At 49.1% G+C, this 15,768-nt stretch overlaps 6 protein-coding genes across 6 annotated transcripts; 4 read left to right on the top strand and 2 right to left on the bottom strand.

Moving 5' to 3' along the window:
- Window positions 1-617: 617 nt before the first annotated feature.
- LTR64_007756 (uncharacterized protein) lies at window positions 618-2,629 on the top strand (the record flags this gene model as incomplete). Its single annotated transcript, XM_064902074.1, has 4 exons — window positions 618-866; window positions 915-969; window positions 1,016-2,526; window positions 2,570-2,629. The coding sequence occupies 4 exons, from the start codon at window positions 618-620 to the stop codon at window positions 2,627-2,629; spliced, it is 1,875 nt and encodes a 624-aa protein (XP_064751753.1).
- Window positions 2,630-2,895: 266 nt separating this feature from the next.
- LTR64_007755 (uncharacterized protein) lies at window positions 2,896-4,797 on the top strand (the record flags this gene model as incomplete). The annotated part of the gene is made up of 2 exons (XM_064902073.1): window positions 2,896-3,221; window positions 3,273-4,797. The coding sequence occupies 2 exons, from the start codon at window positions 2,896-2,898 to the stop codon at window positions 4,795-4,797; spliced, it is 1,851 nt and encodes a 616-aa protein (XP_064751752.1).
- A 356-nt stretch (window positions 4,798-5,153) lies between these two features.
- On the top strand, window positions 5,154-6,080 carry LTR64_007754 (uncharacterized protein; the record flags this gene model as incomplete). Its single annotated transcript, XM_064902072.1, has 1 exon — window positions 5,154-6,080. The coding sequence occupies one exon, from the start codon at window positions 5,154-5,156 to the stop codon at window positions 6,078-6,080; it is 927 nt and encodes a 308-aa protein (XP_064751751.1).
- Window positions 6,081-7,058: 978 nt separating this feature from the next.
- Window positions 7,059-7,896, top strand: LTR64_007753 (uncharacterized protein; the record flags this gene model as incomplete). Its single annotated transcript, XM_064902071.1, has 2 exons — window positions 7,059-7,402; window positions 7,473-7,896. The coding sequence occupies 2 exons, from the start codon at window positions 7,059-7,061 to the stop codon at window positions 7,894-7,896; spliced, it is 768 nt and encodes a 255-aa protein (XP_064751750.1).
- Window positions 7,897-8,127: 231 nt separating this feature from the next.
- LTR64_007752 (uncharacterized protein) lies at window positions 8,128-10,294 on the bottom strand (the record flags this gene model as incomplete). The annotated part of the gene is made up of 2 exons (XM_064902070.1): window positions 8,128-9,921; window positions 9,977-10,294. 2 exons carry the CDS (start codon window positions 10,292-10,294, stop codon window positions 8,128-8,130), a joined length of 2,112 nt encoding a protein of 703 aa, XP_064751749.1.
- A 1,103-nt stretch (window positions 10,295-11,397) lies between these two features.
- LTR64_007751 (uncharacterized protein) lies at window positions 11,398-14,049 on the bottom strand (the record flags this gene model as incomplete). The annotated part of the gene is made up of 1 exon (XM_064902069.1): window positions 11,398-14,049. One exon carries the CDS (start codon window positions 14,047-14,049, stop codon window positions 11,398-11,400), a length of 2,652 nt encoding a protein of 883 aa, XP_064751748.1.
- Between the last annotated feature and the right edge of the window lie 1,719 nt (window positions 14,050-15,768).

Below are 15,768 nucleotides of genomic sequence, written 5' to 3'. Positions count from 1 at the left end.
CCTTGCCAACGTTGAAAGAGCTCAGGATCCAAGCGGTGTGGGCATGCATCGAGGTGATGGCGACAGCAGTCGTGGGAAAAATCACTGAAACACTGTGCAATCTGGTCTTAGGAGAAGGATTATGCAAAACAGCCAGTGTTTGTGAGCTGGTGCACGATTCACAAAACTGTCGAAGCCCCACACTTTGCAAGATCTTGTTAGCTGTGGGAGATTGCTGAGTTTGATTAAAAACTGGAAAGAAAGCAAGGCCGAACGAGGACTGCATGCTTGATATACTGTCTGGACTGGATATCTACGAAGGATACTGTACTGTCCACCTACCCCCGAGCACATCATTCATAGCCGACGGCATACAGCCATACTCAAGTACCAACACAATGAAAGACCCCGGTTGTGCGAAAGAAAGTGGAGTCACCTCCTCACTCTGCCGAAATCTGGGGTAAATAACCACAAGTATGCCCTTGGAGATATGCTTGATAGCAAGGATCTCATATATGTGAGTATGCGGGGATGTGTTGCACGTTCTTAAATGAATAAATATTGTTTCTTGTGATCCCACAGCTACCTGGGCTTTCCAAGCAAAGCTCGTTATCGACAAAAACCGGACATTTGCTAACATGGCAGCCACAAACGGAGCCAACGGACATACTAACGGTGCCAATGGTCATGGAGGAAGTGCTTTATGCAGCGTGGATGAGTTCACAGCACAAAAGTATGACTATATCGTTGTTGGAGGTGGTACTGCCGGGTGTGTTGTGGCTGCGAGATTGACAGAGGACCCGAATATTACTGTTGGTGTCATTGAAGCTGGCGCCAACCGGATGGACGATGTAAATGTTCTGACACCTTCATTATATCCGACCTTGGTGAGTGCTCCGATATTGCCAAGTGTAATGGCTGGCTGATTAGCACAGATTGGAAGGGACAAGTACGACTGGTGTATGACAAGTATACCACAGCCTAATGCAGGTAAGTTTTATGCAATATTAGATGTCCTCGAGCTCACACTATATAGGTAACAAGTCCTATTCCATGCCTCGTGGCAAGCTCTTGGGAGGTTCCAGCGGCATCAACTACCTCATGTACGTCAGGGGCTCACGAGGCGACTATGATGGGTGGGAGTCAATGGGAAACGAAGGCTGGGGCTGGAAAGGTATTGCACCGTACTTCAGGAAGCATCAAAGACTGGACGCCAACGAACCACATCATATGGACCCTCAATTCATGCCAATGGCCAGTAAAGACGAGTATCATGGTACCGATGGACCTATTCACACCAGCTTCAACGACTGGTACTCTCCCTTTGAAGTTGACTTCGTCGAGGCATGTCATGCGGTCACTGGTACGAAGAAGACAATTTCTGACGCATGGTCCGGAGATCACATGGGATTCTATTCGAGCTTGGGTGCAGTCGATAGGACTGACGACAAGGGTAACCGAAGCTATGCAGCGACAGGCTACATTCGACCAAATCTCGGCAGAAAGAACCTCAAGGTTTTAGTCAACGCTCAAGCAACGCAGATTGTGCTTGAGGATGGCACTGCCACTGGTGTCAAGTTCGTCCACGAAGGCCAAGAGTATACAGTCAATGCCAGCCGAGAGGTCGTCCTTAGCGCAGGCGTTATTCAAACACCACAATTGCTCGAACTTTCTGGTATTGGTGATCCCGAGGTGCTCTCTGCCGCCGGAGTAGAGTGCAAGATTGAGAACAAAGCAGTAGGAGCAAACTTTCAGGATCATGTCCTTGGTGGCTTGCTGTTCGACCTCAAGCCAGGGATTGACTCTTTGGATGCCCTTCATGGTGAGGAGTACATGAAAGCCCAGCAGGATGTCTATGAGAAAACTCGCAAAGGTCCGTATGGCAGTCCAGGTATGATGATGGGTTTTGTCTCATACGCATCGATTGTATCGCCAGAAGAGCTGGACTCTACCCTTGCAGAAATCCAGAAGTCATCACTGGCTAAGACGCCTTTTGAAAAAGCGCAAGAGAAGGTCATCGTTGATCAGCTTCGTGATCCAACTTTTGCGAACTTACAGACCTTCTGCATTGGTTGCCGCCTTGACGTGGCGAAAGGATCCGACCAGACACAGTTCTTCAGTGCACCACCCAAGGGCGTCCAGCAAATCTCGCTCTTGATGTGCCTAGAACATCCATTATCTCGAGGAACGGTCCACATCACCTCTTCTGACCCACTAGCACATCCACAAATCGACCCGGGCTATTTCCGCAACGAAGTAGATGCCAAGATACTCGCAGCAGGCATGAAGTGGATGGATCAGGTTGCGAGACATCCTGAAATGGCCAAATCATTGGCCCGCCGAGAACTGCCGCCGGAGAATGCATCACTAGACAGTGAAGAAGAACGAATTGAGTATGTGAAGAACCATATTAGCACTCAGTATCACATCACCGGTACTTGTGCATTAGGTGAGGCAACGGATAATGCGCTACGACTGAAAGGAGTAAAAGGTATCCGGGTTGTGGATGCCAGTATCTTCCCAACGCACGTCTCGGGCAACATCATGGTGAGTGATTCGTTTGAAAGAGAACCTTTGCTAACTCCGGCAGGCCACGACGTATGCTGTTGCTGAGAAGGGTGCAGACTTGATCAAGGCTGATCAAACGTGATGCTGGGAGCTGATTCGTTGATTTGAGCTGCAGGCTTGCATATGCAGCTAATGTAATCCTTGCTAGCAGAACTTTTGTCAACTTTCGCCAACTTTGGGGAAGTCACGCCTCAGGAAGACGTTGGTAGTCGTCGCATGAAGTCCTAAAACTATATAATTGTAGTCCTTCTGGCGCGAGCTGCCGTAATTTCCTCTCAACCTCACAGCACTACTTCACTAATCTTCCTGAGAGCACATTGAGTATCACTCCTAGCAATGGTCTCAAGCATGTCTTTTCCATCTCCGTTGGGCTCGATAGAGGCAGATCTAGGTGACCTCGACATGATGGACAACCCAAGCATGCCGGCAATCTGGCCGTCATCTAACATGTCCACTCCATACTCTTCAGAAGCCACCCATTTCACTGTCGAACAAGGACCTGCCGATATCAACCCTCACGACACCGAGATCACCTATGCCCCTCCTGTTCCACACATCAACCAGCCCTCGTGGGACTACATCAAGGCGCCATTTATTCAGCTCTACGAGGGCAAAGGCATGAAACTCAAAGATGTCATGATGATCATGGAGCGGGACCACAATTTCAATGCACCGTAAGCTCCGATGCCCATCGATTCGGCTTGGTTACTCAAGCTCACATGAAGTAGCGAGCACGCATACAAGAAGAAAATCACAGCCTGGGGCATTGGCAAATATTTCACGAAGCAGGAAAAGAAAAACTTTGCAGTAATGGCCAAGCGTCTGATTGCATGTGGTCAACAGCTTCCCGAATACGACGATCTTGGACGTCAGATACCCTGGGATCGTGTTCGTCGTCAAGAAGGCAAAGACGCTGTTCCTAGGATCAGGTCACGGCTTATGTCCTCCAGAATTGAAGCAGAACGGCAGCGCAGCATTGGCCCTCTTCCTCAAGCTCGCTACAGAAGCATCGAATGCGTGTCGGCCTTCAGAGACAAGAATGATGGGCTGGAGATGGGCAATACGACTTCAAGCTTCAACAACTGGCTGTCAATGACTCGCTGTGTTACTATTCCAAGCATTTCACCTCCGCTTGCTCTACCAGATCATTTGCGCCTGAGTAATTCTATGTTCCATCATCTGAAGGATTGTTATACTTGGCTCCGTAACGAACGGCCACGTCCCGCTGATAGCGGGTCGGAAGTCCGTCTCCGCGATGTTTATTATAACGTGCACCATCAAGTCAGATTATGCTCGCAGAAAGAAAGAGCTAGAATCCTCTCCAGCGCAGCGAAACAGGTCTCGCCTTCTCTAGAACAATTGAATGCCACCACATTGCAGGATTTGCTGCTAGCAATATATGATTGTTCAGAGGCACTGAATCGAACATATTTTGCAGCGACACTCAAGTTCTTCGTTGATGCTTCACAGCAGGTGTTTGGTCAGGACAGGCCTGTGACTCTTCTGCTCGAAACTCTCTTGGAGGCTGTGGATGTACGTCGTTCAACAAAGGGGAAGGTGGCCCTTGTATGTGATGGGGCCTCGGATGTGCCTCTGGTTGAGCTTATGAGATACTATAACACGCAGTTGACCACTTCCAACACGAACTCTGAACTGGATATGGCCACGATTTTCGATGCTCAACATAACCTCGTAAACATCCTGATAGGGGAAAAAGGCAACTTGAGCCAAGCAGAGTCCTTGTGTCGTGACCTGGTTGCTTGGTCTGCACAACGATTTGGAGCAGCACACCATCGTAGCCTGGCAGCGCAACTACTGGTGGATCATGTACTTTTGGATCAGGATCGTCTCACGGAGGCCCACTCATTAATCACCAAGCTCTGGACACTTTGGACTGAAGAACATCGAAAGATCGATATAGCCGGGTTGCTAGCACAGGAAATTGACTGGTGTCCGGCCTGGGATATGATGCGTGTATGTAGAAGGCAGGGTGATATCCATGGCGCTATCTACTTCTCTCGTGAAGCTTTCTTGTGGAGTTTGTTGCGCAACGGTCAGACGACTGGTGGCACGCTAGATAGTTTGGATTGGCATGTTTACTTTCTCGAAACTACAGGCAATTACGAGGCTATCGAGGAATTGAAACGGGCTTACCCTGTTCCATGTAGTATGCTGAGGCGTTTGCGGGTGGATGAAGAAGAGGAGGAGGAGGATGAAGAAGAAGGAGAAATAGAAGAAGAAATAGTGTAACTTATTGAATTGATGGAGCAAGATCAGGACATCAAACTTGTGGGGGCGCACAATCGATGATCTCGGCTGATCCAGTGGAACGCTGGCTTGGTCCTACGTTAGATGGTGAACTCCTCAAGATCGTATGTCGTCGTTTAGCAAAGCGTATTAATCAGGCTTGCGTCCAGATTTGTATTTACGATGAGCGAATGTCCTTCCTTTCAATGCCTGTCTCCAATTCCGATCGAATCAACAACGATGCCCACGTCATACCCTGCCTCCTCAAAGCTTGAACGTCAATGAAAGAAAGTTCCTGTTGGTACTTTTGACATCGTGAGCAATAGACCTCTAACGAAGTATATTTCGCCAACTTGAAAATGTCCGTCAAAAACAGAGCCGCAGACCTCTTCAATGTCAATGGTATGGTCGCCGTCATCACCGGCGGCGGCTCCGGACTCGGCCTCTATGCTGCTCGTGCACTCGATGCCAATGGTGCAAAAGCAGTCTACATCATTGGACGACGTGAGAATACTCTTCAGGAAGCCGCAAAGACAGCTGTCAACGGCACAGTCAAGTACATCGTTGGCGATGTCTCAGACAAGGACTCTCTCGCTAAGGTTGCCGAGCAAATCAGGCAGGAACAGGGATATGTAAATCTACTATTCAACAATGCTGGCGTTGGCGGACCGAAGGATCGCAGTACCTTGACAGAAACGATGAGTGGCGATAAGCCCAGCGTGCAGGATTTCCAGAAAGCGATGTGGCAGCCGGACATGGAAGATTACACAAAAGCACTGCATACAAACTGCACAGGTGTATATTACACCACCATCGCCTTCCTTGACCTCCTCGACGCAGGAAATAAAAAGGGCAACCTCGCCCAGGACAGTCAAGTCATCGTCACGTCTTCTGTAGCCGGCTTCTCGAGGTATCTAGCATCAAGTTTCGCGTACAGCACCTCAAAAGCAGCCGTCAACCATCTAACGAAAATGCTCGCGACAGTATTTGCGCAGAATGGGTTCCACATTCGTGTTAATTTGATTGCGCCGGGTTTGTATCCAAGTGAGATGACCCAGGGACACATAAAGAATCTTAATCCCATGGAGCAAAAGGATGATGGTAATGGAGCGTTTGAAGGTGCGCATAGAATGACGCCTGATCAATCTCCTGCGGAGAGGACGGGTAGTGAGCAGGATCTTGCAGGAGTCATATTGTTTCTTGCCAGTCAAGCAGGTGCTTACTTAAATGGGGAGACTATGATCACTGATGGAGGACGACTAAGTGTGTTGCCGAGTGTGTATTGAGCTGGCGAAAACTGGAGTGGACAAGAAATGTCCCTGGAAGTCGTGGCGAACAGTCCAAGCTATCTTCTTGTATACCCGTTTCGGCTCATTCGACTTTTCTCAAGCGTCCCAAGATGTCCCGCGTGCTCGCCCCGAAATCGTGATCCGCGACACGGGCGACGTCGTTGTCCTTCTGAGTTCTTGACAAGCAGACATGTTGGTGAAGAAACACCGATGGACTCTTGAGGCATGCGGTTTCGAAATTAAACACTTTAAGCAACGTTGCCGCCTCGATGCACTTAATTATCGACACAATTAAGGAACGAAAGCATACGATGCATGCCTTAACTGCCGACCACAGGGGCCTATTTACACCTGAAAAATCTAAATCTAGAGGCTCGAAGCCGGCAACATTGTTCGTTAATTGGCTTACTGACACCTCCTGTAAACTGCGCTTTTGACGCCGGTTGTTAACCGTAGCCCTACTACGATCACAATATCTGCTCACTTGATTGAAACCTCACAGTTTCTTTTGATGCAGCCCCAAACCACGAGCTTGAGCAGATATTAGAGCCACTCGAAATATCTGACCATGACTAATCCGTACGAATGAGCCATTATGGCAATGTCGAGCTAGACCTCTGAAGTATATGCTCAATGAGTTCTCTAAACTCGAATAAGACAAGTGAATGGACCATGAGGACCTGTTCGCACAATTTTTCAACAGGTACTAGAACTGGGACAGCTTCAGACTCTGGTAACGCACGAGGAAGTGAGTGAATATGACTCTGGTGCCTGTCGAGAAAAGGTATAAGTATTCGATCATTTCTCTCACAGTTTCGAGATTTTTCCGTCCAATTTTCAACTTACCCCAGCCAGCCATTCGATACAGCTCATCCAAGCCTTTGATCCAACTCATTGTACTCTTCATTCCAACTCATCCCACTCTCACTTCCATAACCAAAACACAACAACCAATAAACAATCCAACCAACCAAGATGCAATCCCTCCTTCTTATCTTAATCACCGTTACCGCTCTCCTCCTCTCCAGCGGCACCACCGCCACACCAGGCTTCACCCGCCCCATTCCAGCTCCCCCCTCAAAACTCACACCGCCTCCATCCGTTGAGGTAGCCGCGATCCCTGGGTCGCAGATAACACAAGCGGCAGCAGCCGCTGCCTCCCCAACGCTCATGCCCCGCCAGTTTCTGCCGGTATTCTCAGTACTAGACCCAGTATACCAGCATTCAGTCGTGGTACAACACAGCATATTGTCGTACGCCGTGCCGTCGACGAATGTCTTTACTTTGGAGATTTTCACGATGTCGGCGTCGAGTAAAGGGTAAGTTTGAATTCTTCAAGGCGTGGTTGTGGCGACGAGGATGTGAGGACTGACATTTTGGGTGCTTTAGTCCGACGACGACGGCACCGCCACCACCACCTCCTTTTGGCCCGGGGCATCCTCCTGCTTTTCAGCCAAAGCCTACGATAGTGTCGGTTTTGGGGGATATGCCGGAACATCCTCTTCCGGAAGGAAAACCTGTTCCAGGGAGACCTGCTCCAGAGAGGCCAGAGGAGGAAGTCGAGCAGGTCGAGTTTGGTGTGGAGGAGGAATGGGAGGTTGAGGCTGAAGTAGAAGAAGGGCAAGAGGAAGGTGAAGAAGAAGGGACAGACGCTGAGGGTGATCCAGTGAGCTTTACCTACACTACGCTGGTTCTGACAATCCCTGTACACCCCCGTGCGGTGACCGAGACGCCTCTGACTGTGAGGGATCAAAGGACCGTAGGGAGTTCGAGAGCGCAACCGACGAGGCGCAGTAGTTCGTTCGTTGCATGAATCGTTACAGTGTAGAGCTTATACTTGTTAGAAGAGAAAATGGTTGGAATCTGTAACATCATAACACATCGCATCATGGCAAAACACCTTTCAAAGGCTTCGAGAACCAGTGTTCTCCAGTAGGTAGGAAATAACTCCACACATGCTCGTCACCGTCAAAACAGCATTCACCCTTGCACGTCGAGTAAGCCCTGAAAAGGCATTAGCCAGCTAGCCATCTGAGTAAGAAACTTAGTATGCTTCCCAGACTTGCTGGCCCATAGCCAGAAGCCGATTGAACAGCTCGTCTCGCTCAGCCAGTGCCGTGGCTTTGTACTCCTTCCCGTACTTGTCAGTAATAACGATACTGTCTTTGATCTCTCTATCTGTGGCCCAACCAACGATGATGCGCGCTTTCCAACCTAAGCCACCTATTTTCTTGATCTCTTTGATGTCCTTGATAGGCACAGCCCACTTTAGATTCTTCGGTGAAATAGATTCAACAATCTCGTCACCATCTAGATCGGTAGAAAAATACACGCACGGCGATTCTGGATGACCATCGGCAGTGGCAGGTGAAATAGAACTGTCGACATAGACTGCACCTCTTCGACCATTGTGGCGACCTTTGAACTCGACAGGTCCTTCCTTCGGCTTGCGTTGCATCTCAGCTTTAGTAGGCAGGATGCCGAGTTTCTGCTTAGCATGCGTAGACCCCAAAGCCGCACGCGCATTGTCTGCGGTGAGTTTTGTTTCTATGCCTGCGCCAGTAGTGTGTTTGAATGCAGACACAATCTTCGCCCCAATACCAGACTTCTTTTTTGGGGTAGCACCCGCGTCATTGGCGTGTGCCGAGCCACCTTCTGCACTAGATGGTCGGTCAACTGTAATGGCATCCTCAATCTCGGAATGAGATGCATCAAGTCCATTTTCAGTGAGTGCCTGTTTATCGAGTTCGGCTGGCTGTTCCGGTGGAGGCTCTGCGGAGCTAGGTGGAGGGATAAGTGGTGCACGATTAGCTTCGCCAATACGTAGAAGAGTGATTGTAAGCTGTGCATTCGTAGGTACGCCTTTGAGTAAAGTATTGCGGAGTTCGAGATATTTTGGCCAGTCTGGAATCTTCTCGTTCAACAAGGCGATACCACGCTGCTGGAGAGGGTCTGTAAAGAAGATAGCACCCCCAATAAACCAGCCACCTCTCACAACCCATGCAGCTTTGAGGAACAACGAAAGAAGCAGCAAGGGAGCAAAGATGGCGCCAAGTTGCAGGCGTTTATTCTCGTCAAATGGCGGGACAGGCGAAAGAGCATTGGCGAAACGTTCCCAGCCGTCTGCAATATCTCCCACGATGTGCATCGCAGGCCTCATTTTGGCCCAAACAGCATCCTCCATGGGCTGTTTCGTCTTGTCGTTATGCGCGTCAGGTTGTCCACCAGAAGCAGCAGATGAGGCATCTGCTAGACTTGTTGCCATTGAGGTTGGATCTGGCGCATGCTTGTCTAATTTCTTGCTTCCAGACTTTTCATGGTCAGGTTCGCCTTGGTCATGACGACCAGCAGCACTAGAGATAGCAACGGTAGCGACACTAGAGACGAGGTTCGAGGCTTCTTGCTCGACGGCTTCGCCTTTGTACTTTTCTGGTGCACCAGTAACACTGTCATGACTGCCCAATACTCCAGCTTTAGGCGTTTGTACTCCACCGGTTTTGCTATTGACCAGAGCGATAGGCGCAGGTGGAAACAGGAAATCTCGAGCCTCAGGTACTGTGATAAGGACGATGATGGTGGTGAGAAGGGTAGGCAGGACCAAATTGAGTACCCACGCAAGAACGTAGACACCAGCGAAGCCGGCAGTTCTCCTCGGCTCGCGCCATGAGCGCAGACGAACGACGTGTTTGAAAGCAGCAACCAAACCAACAATCACAGTCATATATAGTCTTTCGATATTGGCTCGGAGCTTTATTGGGGAGAATTCATCCTCGTCGGCAATATTGAGGTCAAGACCTCCTGGTGGTGCTTGAGGAATCGCTTTGACGTGAAAGGTTTGCTGCTCGTTTGTTAGCCTTGCAATCGGGAAAGAGGCATATATACTGCAAGAATACCTTGTTGAATCTCCTAATGAGCATCCACAAATCGTCATTGTCTAGTCCAGCGACCAGTTGATCTACTCCTTTAGCATTCTTCTGCCATCCCAAGTTGGTGATATGATCTTCCTTACCGGCCTCGTGAACAGCGCCTTTAACATTGCCTTGTGTAGCTAAGATATGCGATGTTGATGTTTCCTGACCAAGAGGACCTCGACTGCTTGCTGTTGGGGGCCTCGTCGCTCTGGTAAGACGTGCTCGAAACTCTGAATTGGGATTGATTTCGTCTGTTGGTGTTGTACCTCCATCTCGGAAGTAGTAGCCTGGAGCTCCCATGTTGGCCTCTGTAGAAGCTCAGTAACAGGAGCGCTGCTCACGAGACAACAACCGTGGAGGGTCGATAAAGAAAGAACTTCAATAGTGACATGCGCAATCTGCAATCTGGTCAGCATCTAAACATAGTTAGTGTCCCGCAGTTTCTCATTCAAACAGCGGCACGCTGCAGGCGCTGGGTCCGTGCCATGGTTTCGAGCAGAACAAGAAAGAGAAGGACATTTGCGACGATGACGTATGCATATCAACACGATTCGCAGTGCATGGGCCAGACTCAGATCTTGTGAAAACACTTGATCGGCAATGATAGACGAGGCCGTTGAGATTCGTTCCAGTTGAATCCTGGTTTCTTCCTTATGTGGCTTGCCTAGCAGGGGTACGGAGTACAGTGGATCTCTGCGACGCGTCAAGCTGTTTGCTCCCAAAGCACGTCTCCAGAAAGAAACCCGAAGTGGCACATGTCACTACGTTGGCTCAATATGCCAGCATAGCAGCGTCGTGCGCACTGTCTGCTGCTTCTGAACTTCGATATTGCTTGGACAAGGTTACCGCATACTCAGAGGTAGAGGTGCCCTGTCGCGAAGAAGGAAAACCTCCAGATAGACAAATGCCACGATTGAATTTCGCTTTTGTGCTTCCGGGTAATGGATGAAGGACGGTGTCGAAGACAATTAAAATGTGCAGACTAGACTTACTCAAATGGTGTTTATATGACAAGTCACGTCCCCACTTGTTCAAAGCGAGCTTGTGCACGTCTTAATACGTAACAAAGAGTGCTTAGACATTTCAGGAAAAGAACTTGACATAGAAGCTTGCCCTGTGTATGCTAGAAAAGAACGTACAGGTGAAGACAATCACGAAGGTTCACCAGAATCCGTTTATGGTTGGTAGTCGCGACACTGATAGTAGAGCAGGAACGATAGATAACAGAACACAACCCACACTGCATTTGCACACTGAACGAGAAAGAAACATCGGTATCTCGAGCCACAGAACAGATTTACTTCGCTGTCACCAGTACAAACAACGAACACGTTAAAACTATATTACACAACTTCTATACTCACTAATTTCGCTCAAATACCTCAGCTCGTAGAGCTTACATATCATGGATAATAGAATGTCTCATGATCCTGTAGTGGACCTGATATGGCGTTGCTGTACGGCATACCATGTATATACCTCGACAATATCGGCTCCTCATCGATAGCACAATGAACCTTGCCGTCACGACCTCGAAACCAGCCGAGGGCGTATCGCTTGTTCAAATTCGTCAGTCTTGCCTCCATACCTTTGTTATCGAGCCTTTCTGTATCAATAAAGTCCGTCAGCATCTTCGAGCTGTAGATGAACGACAGCACGGCCGCAACAGTGCTAGGACTTCTGGGGAGAAACGGGTGTCGTCGACGATCGTAAACCAGACATGCTACCCCTATAGCGAACACAAGAATGGCCATAGACAAGCCAAACGATACCCAGAACGAGACATACGTCTCATCGCTGTCGGCAGGACGCTCTCCTGTCTTTGAGTCTGCGTCCTTGCCTCGCAGAAATACGTTCGAATCGACCGAGAAGGATCCTATGGTAACGGAGAGAACATCCAACAGCACTGAACTCATGCCAACCAAGGCAACCAGGAAGTGTCCGTTGAGTGCTGCGGCAACAGGCATCAGTCCATATACTTTTGACTGGTAATCCAGAGTAAGTGAGTTCTTCGGAGTACAATTCCCTTTTGAGAGTTGATAGAATGGCTCAATGAGACGTACGTCTGCCTCGAAGGTCGACCAAATCATTTTCAGTATTGTCGCCACCAAGATTGGCAACCATGGCAGTGTGTTTGGTATCCACCTGGCTTTTGTTACACATATTGCAGGCACTGCGCCTAGGCAGAATATCATGAAGATGATGAAAAATGCCCCGGCTTCCAATCTCAACATAATAGGGTGTGGCGAATGCAGTCTTCGTTCGCTGTCCTGGAAGTCGTCCCTATCATGCTCGGAGACATACTCGCCCTGCCATATCGAGTGCTTGTATAGGACGTACGTTCTGCGAGCGAGTCTCTTATGGATATCGCCACGAGTTGCCAGATCGAGGCCTCGAAAGTCTTGTAGGATGTGGGATTTGGTTGCCATGGAAGCAATACCGGCTATGCCTTTCGGGTCGCTGAGCAAGCCCGATTTACGGCGCAGTTGTATCAGAAGAAAGATTAGTATGCAGCCCACCAAGATATAAGCTGCAGTAAGTGCTCGTGACCAATTTGGGTCAATAAGAACCCAAAACCTTTTCATGCCCAACCCGTCGGGACACAGTTGTGGTCCTTCCTTACTGGCACAGTCAGGATTGGGCTGAAAATCGACTGACGGGTTCTGAACAGCAGGCGCGATCGTGGCCACGATGATGTTTGCGACTGTTGATGCAAGCACGGCCCATTGTCCAAGACGAGCTGCATTGAAAGGCACAAAATACTGAAACGTTGTCAAATGATCAAGATTTATGCTCGCCGATGCACGAGCGCCGTGAGGCTTGGATAACTGGTAGTAAGGTTCAAGCCTGCGAATCTCAAAGTCCATTAGTGAAAACATCATGGCGTAGAGAATGGTGATGCCTGTCGGCAGGTATTTCCAAACAAAGAACCACCATACGGAGACCTCATTCACTGAATCGAAAGCGAGTAGAGCTGTCATTGGGGTCTCTCTTTGCGCTTCCAAAGACTTCTGACAGATGAACTCTTGAAACCCAGCAAGCCCGAAAGCTATCACCACAAGGAAGATGATGTAGGGCGGTTGCATGAAGATGGGCTTCCAGTTCGGAACATCGGGATCACTGGGGAAATAATAGCTCTGTGTGTCTGGCACTGTGCTTGCCCTGTTCAAGTTCATTCCCTCAAAAGTCGTGCTTTGCTGGTGTCTGATACGGGACCCTTCTAACAAACTCAAGTCACTGATTTCGTCGACGCTCTCGCTTGAAGTGTGTCTGATGTCAGAACCATCTAGCAGACTTAGATCGACGCCCTCGTTGTATGCAATGATCTGACCCCGTTCTTCAGCAAGACTCCGACCTACCTGACGAACCGTCCTCATGCGTTTTATCTGATCTTCGCGCGCACTACCGGATCCTGTTGAGGCTTCCTCGTCGGCTCTGGACAGGTCACGCCTCAATTCGGCTCCAATAATCATACCAGACCCCAAAGTCCTCCTTCTGAACTCGTTGAAGCTTGGCGCACTCGTGCTATCGGTCGCTCCCCGATACGCGGTATCATGGTGAACCTCCGATCTGCCCTGAACAGCATGAATGGCCGACCTCTCCCTCAGCTCGATCCCTAGACCTCCTAAAGAAGTAAGGTCAACTGGAACAACATCAGAGTGTGACTCCCCAATACTGGCATATTCCCTGCGTTGACTAGGACGCGAACGATAAACTGAGCCACCTGTACGTAATCGCGTCGACAATCTGCGCAGTAGTGATGGATTGCGAGCAGTGGTAGGTACAGGACTTGGTACAGGGTCTTCAGTAACGAGAACACCATCTCTGCCAAAGGGATGACGATCAGAAAAGTCCTCGATTCTGTCCTCGATTCTGTCCTCGATTCTGTCCTCGATTCTGTCCTCGATTCTGTCCTCGTCAATGGTCGTCATGTCATCTTGTACGGAGCTTCGTCGATGAACGTGATCATTGTAGAACGCGTACGAATTTGGAGTGCCATCCATCATGAATGTAGGCTCAAAGCCAGTCACTCTGTGACTGGAGCTCGCAGCCATTCTTACGATGCTTGATCAGTAGCCTGGTGCTAGACAAATAAGTATGGACGTTCTTGCAGAGATGAACATCTCGCTCAATTTTTGCCAGGACGAAAGATGGCGTATAGTTCGCGATTCTGTTGCCGAGACAGTGATGTAGGCGCTCACTATTTGGAACAATGTTGCACAACCCCTATTGTCGCAAGCCTGAGGTCATTCAATACGTTACACTTCCAAGTTAGAGTTTGTCGCCTATATCGAGCATGAAGATGTCGTGTGCGAGAGAGTCTGTTCGCGAAACTTTCGTAAGGCTGACCAGGGTCGAACGTGAGTGATCGCTATCAGTGACTGTGGTAGTGGCTCTCCAGCATGAGAACGATGCGTAACACAGGGGCGCGAGTTATGCGCAAAAAATATGTGAAAGAACGAGCGGCAAGGTCGATAATTAGAAACGATCAACAGCAAAGAGTTACGGTGCGCTCAAAACAGATTGTTGATGACAATGGTCGAAGAAGTCGTCAACTCCTCGTCGCGACTGGCCATCTTCCATCTTCGTGGAGGTCTTGACTCCACAATCGAAAAGAAGCGAGACGCGACAGGTGAAGATGGAATTTGATAAGCCGGATACAGCCTTAGCTGAATAGATGGACCAGCCTAGAGACCGCCAACTCGAAATCTTGGCGTGAAAGTTTAGGCTCGCAGAGCCTGAAGAGGTTACTAGTGGCGGCGAGCATAGCCACTGCTCAAGGTTTGTGGGACATCGGAAGATGACCACTCCACTCTCGTATCTTACTCCGGTCAGCAAAAGTCCCTAGAATGAAAAGCTTCGGAGACTGAACGGAGTGACTGGCACAAATGTTAACGACTTCGCAGATGTCTCTATTTCCAAGAAACGATAGATGGGAATTTTCGGAGGGACATCTTCGCTCGAGGAACCGAGACATTTATGGAGTAAAGTTGTGAAACCAGAAGCTGTCGCGGCTGCTCGTGAAGTTGAATGGCTGGTTGCAAATCAATGTGTATCTCTTACGTTGTGTTCCCATCCATTATTACATGAACAATATGAGTAGCTTCCTTGAGCATCTGGCAAAGCTCGACAAGATGATCTTCAAGTTGAGGTATTCTCGACTTTGCTCCAAAAAAACATCTAAGGCAACAGAACACCACAGAATAGACAAGATCTATCAATGTTGACAGAATCCATGCTGTTGCAGCCAGTCGAAATATGCTGGGTTTTGCCGCTGCAACAGAAGAATATCAACAAGGGACACTCTCAGCCTTTATCTTTTCGCTCCGAGCGGCAGCCTGTTTAAGTTGATCGCAACTTAACATCAGGAACAACAACCGTAGGACTTCTGCAGTCCTTGTGCTAACTCTTGTCGAGGGCCTGATTCCTGTTTGCTAAAGTCTCACTGACATAACCTGGATTGTGCTCAACCAAGCAGGACTTCAGCAGCGAACGTGTTGTGCTATTGGAGGCTATAAAGCCTGTCATATAATCACAACCACGCCTTTCTAGTATTCAGGAGCTCACGAAACGTTCAGCCTACAACACATATGCGTAGCGAAGGGAGGGCAACAATACCTCGATTCGAAGATGACTGTGAGATCGGATTGTCGGCAAACCTGCCTCTGCGGCACTGCGGAAGAGGGAGTGTATTGATTTCTGTGCATGGTATACTCTGAGCTCTTCTCATTTTGAGTTGCGTTCGCCCTTGATGGTTGGTATGTCGGTCAAAC

Source organism: Lithohypha guttulata, assembly GCF_036872675.1.
Source record: "Lithohypha guttulata strain CCFEE 5908 chromosome Unknown scaffold_6, whole genome shotgun sequence".
Classification (NCBI taxonomy): Eukaryota; Fungi; Ascomycota; class Eurotiomycetes; order Chaetothyriales; family Trichomeriaceae; genus Lithohypha; species Lithohypha guttulata.
The sequence above is the reverse complement of the archived record's forward strand: the minus strand, read 5'-3'. Positions and strand labels throughout refer to the sequence as shown.